Raw genomic sequence first — 3,804 nt, forward strand, 5'->3', positions numbered from 1 at the left:
ATATATATATATATATATATATAGGATAAAATCTTTTAAAAATTTATCAAGTAGTTAGCCTGAACAAACTTCATAAGGGAAAAATTTATTAATTATTCCCTAGTCTCTCCTAGCGTGAGGCATCTATGTATAGTAATGCCCTTAATATAAATAAATACATAAGCAGGCTCCAATCTGATTATATTTATATTTTCTACTAATTTTCTGCTACGCTCCAGCTCCTCTTCATCATCTTTACTTTTGTCTCCCTTTCCTACATTCTTTCACCTATCCTCACCCAACCATATTCACCCATATAACTAGACCTCCTCTACTCACTAATTCATAACACAACTCTGTCCTTTTCCCTGCAACACTGTCTTCTCTTATGCTCTACACTGTCAATGTTTCATAACAATAAATCTCTTCCTCTCGCCATACTTTAACACCTCTCAACACCTATCCAAAAGTAATCTTCCACTCTCCAATTCTACTTCACAGTCATAGAGACATTTAGTTTTGCAACTTACAAGGTAGACTCACTACTTCTTGGTGCTACAATGAAATGCACCTTCTCATCTCCAAGCATAAAGTTTCACTCTCATAATTTGTAGTTTTGCAAGCTGTATGATGGCCTCACTAGTGCAGGTGGCACAAGAAGGCATCCAGCATCCATCATCATCATCATCACCATTTAATGTCTATTTTCTATGCTGGCATGGATCGGACGGTTTGATAGGAGCTGACCAGCTGAAGGGCTGTTCAGGCTCCCTGTGTGTTTTGAAATGGTTTCTATGGTTGAATGCCCTTCCAAATGCCAACCACTTTACAGAGTGTACTGGGTGCTTTTACGCAGCACTGGCATGGATGCTTTTTACATGGCACCAGCACCTACAAGCCTGTGAGATTAGGGATGCTCAGCTGGAGAGGGTTTCAGGGTACGAGGCTGTATGCAAGGATAACCAGCACATGCTATAAAGTGGTTGGCCTTATGAAGGAATTCCAACTGTAAAAACAATGCCAAAACACACACTGCAGCACAATGCAGTCCTTGAGACTGGTGAATCCTGTCAAACTGTCCAACCCATACCAGCATGGAACATGGACGTCAAATGATGATGATGATGATGATGATGATGATGATGATGATGATGATGATGATGATTATATATATATATATATTCATTTAAAATATAGAGATGCCTATAATAGGACATCTAACTCGCTAGAAAGAGCAGCAAAAAACTCTATACCACAAAAATAGGGATAATTTCGAAAGAGAATGAAAAATAAAAACATTTTTACCAGTCTATACTCTGTACCATGGTTTCAAGCTCTTTAGCAAGATAAAAATATATCTAACTCGGGAGCTTTCGTCAGCAGAGTTCCGGATTAGTGTGTTTACACGAAAGCTCCCGAGTTAGATATATTTTTATCTTGCTAAAGAGCTTGAAACCATGGTACAGAGTATAGACTGGTAAAAATGATTTTATTTTTCATTCTCTTTCGAAATTATCCCTATTTTTGTGGTATAGAGTTTTTTGCTGCTCTTTCTAGCGGGTTAGATGTCCTATTATAGGCATCTCTATATTTTAAATGAATAATATATATGTAGTCTATTGACTAATTTTTTATTCTCGCTAGACCACTGGTGGTAAATTAAATTTCTAAAATTTCTTTTGCTGCCCTATGATTAATAATGATATTATATATAATATCATGTAGAATGAAATCTGTCGATAATGCACTCAATTGCACATATTGTCTGCATACAACTGGTCAGGTAATGCTTGCTGAATGATTTAAGCTATACACCAGTTAGGTGGTCAGTTTTCATTGATCAAGGTAGGATACATGGTTAAATACATGACAATTCAGAAATATTACTGCCAGGACCACTACGGTCTAAGGGAAATCATCTGGTCCAACCTGTAGTTATCAAGGGGAAACTACTTTGCAACACTTGTTATATGAGATAGGTTTAGACTTGAGCTGCATTTTTCTGGTATGAGGAATTTCATCTCTTGATAGCAATTAGACAACACCTCTGATCACTGGTTAAATGATATCAAGAAATTATAGGCTAGGTAAATCCAATTTCATGATTTAATGATGAAGATAGACAAGGAAAACGTCCTCGTGGAGCCCCCTTGAGGGGGTACAAGGACCAACTCAAATCAACCTTGAAAAGCACCAACATCGACCCCAAACACTGGGAGGATATCTCGGCAAACAGACCCCTCTGGAGACACACCATCAAAACGGGTTCAGCTGACTTCGAGAAAGCCCGAGTCGCAGGAGCTGAACTCAAGAGACGGGAGAGAAAGCAGTGCCTTCTCCTTCCCAAACCAACCCCTTCTATCCCTTGTCCACAATGTCCCCGTATGTTTCATGCAACCCTTGGATTGCGGAGCCATCTGCGGTTCAAACACCCAGGAAAATGAACTGGATTGCAAGCTCGGAAACACGAGACGCAGCCAACTAGACAAGGACAGCTATGTAAAGAAGTATCAATCATTAAGCATGGAAGGAGCTTGTGGAAGAGGAAGACCTAGGACAAAGTAGTAAAGATTGATGTTAAGATGTTGAGCCTCTTGTGGGAGATGACAGAGAATTGAGAGGAATGGTGAATACCTTGTGCTTAAGAAGACCCATCCATCTTAGCAGAATTGAGGTTCTGTCAAGTCTTCCCACAACTCAACTTTTAACACCTATTCCTCCATAAATCTTCTGAGTTCATTTTTTCCTTTCTTCACTTGCCTTCCAATAAAACAATATTCTATTCTCTCTGTCCAACTCATTTTCTATCCCTACTCATCTGTCACACTTTCCCACTCACTGCACTTACCTACACATCCATCTTCTCCACTCTTCTATCCTATTCTGTCTGACATATTCACCTAGTACACTGACCTCACATTTCTCTCTCTCTCTCTCCCTCATTCTCTCTTCTGATGGGCAAGCCATGTTTTCAGCAAAACACCATCTGTTTTTCTATCTTAGTTTCATATCCCTCAATTCTATACCCAACTCAGTTGATGGGTCGCATCTTCCAGGTACTAGGTGACCTCACCAGTGTTGGTGACATGTAAAAACACACCCAGTTCACTTTGTGAAGATTGTTGGTGCTAGGAAGGGCGTCCAGCTATAGCAACCATGCCAAAGCAAACAGAACATGGTGAAGCCCACTGGCTTGTCCACGCTGAGCCATCCAACCCAAGACAGCATGAGAAAAGGGATGCTAAATGATGATGGAGGTGGTAATGATATATGTGTGTGTGTGCCTGAGGCTCACTGTTATGCATTATCGCTATGCCATCAACAACAATCAGCAAAAATCATATCTACTTAAATTTTGAATTAATTACACGGCCTAGGTCTGTAGCTTTCACTTAACGATCAGAACAGATCATGATCTTTATAAAGCAATTTCACCTGCAGCCAAACTAGTCTAGTACATCTGGTGCACTAAATATTTTGATTCAATATGTAGTGTTTTGTATATTCTGCTTTTAGAGTTTTTTTTTCTTGTTTGCTTTAAATGTAGGCAACAAGTTAAGAACCTGGGACAGAGATGTGAGAAAAGAGAATACAAGAACATAAGAATTGGAAACTTACCTGGCCAAAACATATCATACTATAGGTATCATTACAAATGATATAATGACTGAAAACAACTTTATTACAGGAACTTGAGAGGACTGCTGGTTTCTAAAGTAAAAAAAATAATTAGTTTTAAGAATTATAATTGAAGACAGTTTAAAGAAGAGAGAGAGAGAGAGAGAGAGAGAGAGAGAGAGAGAGAGAGAGAGAGAGAGAGAGAGA

At 38.9% G+C, this 3,804-nt stretch overlaps 1 protein-coding gene across 2 annotated transcripts in view; it reads right to left on the bottom strand.

Annotated features, from left to right (window-relative positions):
- Positions 1-3,804, bottom strand: part of LOC106884505 (intermembrane lipid transfer protein VPS13B) — a 120,027-nt gene that overhangs the window by 49,633 nt on the left and 66,590 nt on the right. For both annotated transcript variants that reach the window (XM_014935924.2, XM_052967034.1), the window contains exon 34: positions 3,598-3,690. In XM_014935924.2, coding sequence (XP_014791410.2) covers positions 3,598-3,690 — 93 coding nt within the window. The remainder of the gene's footprint in view (positions 1-3,597; positions 3,691-3,804) is intronic.

This window comes from Octopus bimaculoides, chromosome 4, assembly GCF_001194135.2.
Source record: "Octopus bimaculoides isolate UCB-OBI-ISO-001 chromosome 4, ASM119413v2, whole genome shotgun sequence".
NCBI classification, from domain to species: Eukaryota; Metazoa; Mollusca; class Cephalopoda; order Octopoda; family Octopodidae; genus Octopus; species Octopus bimaculoides.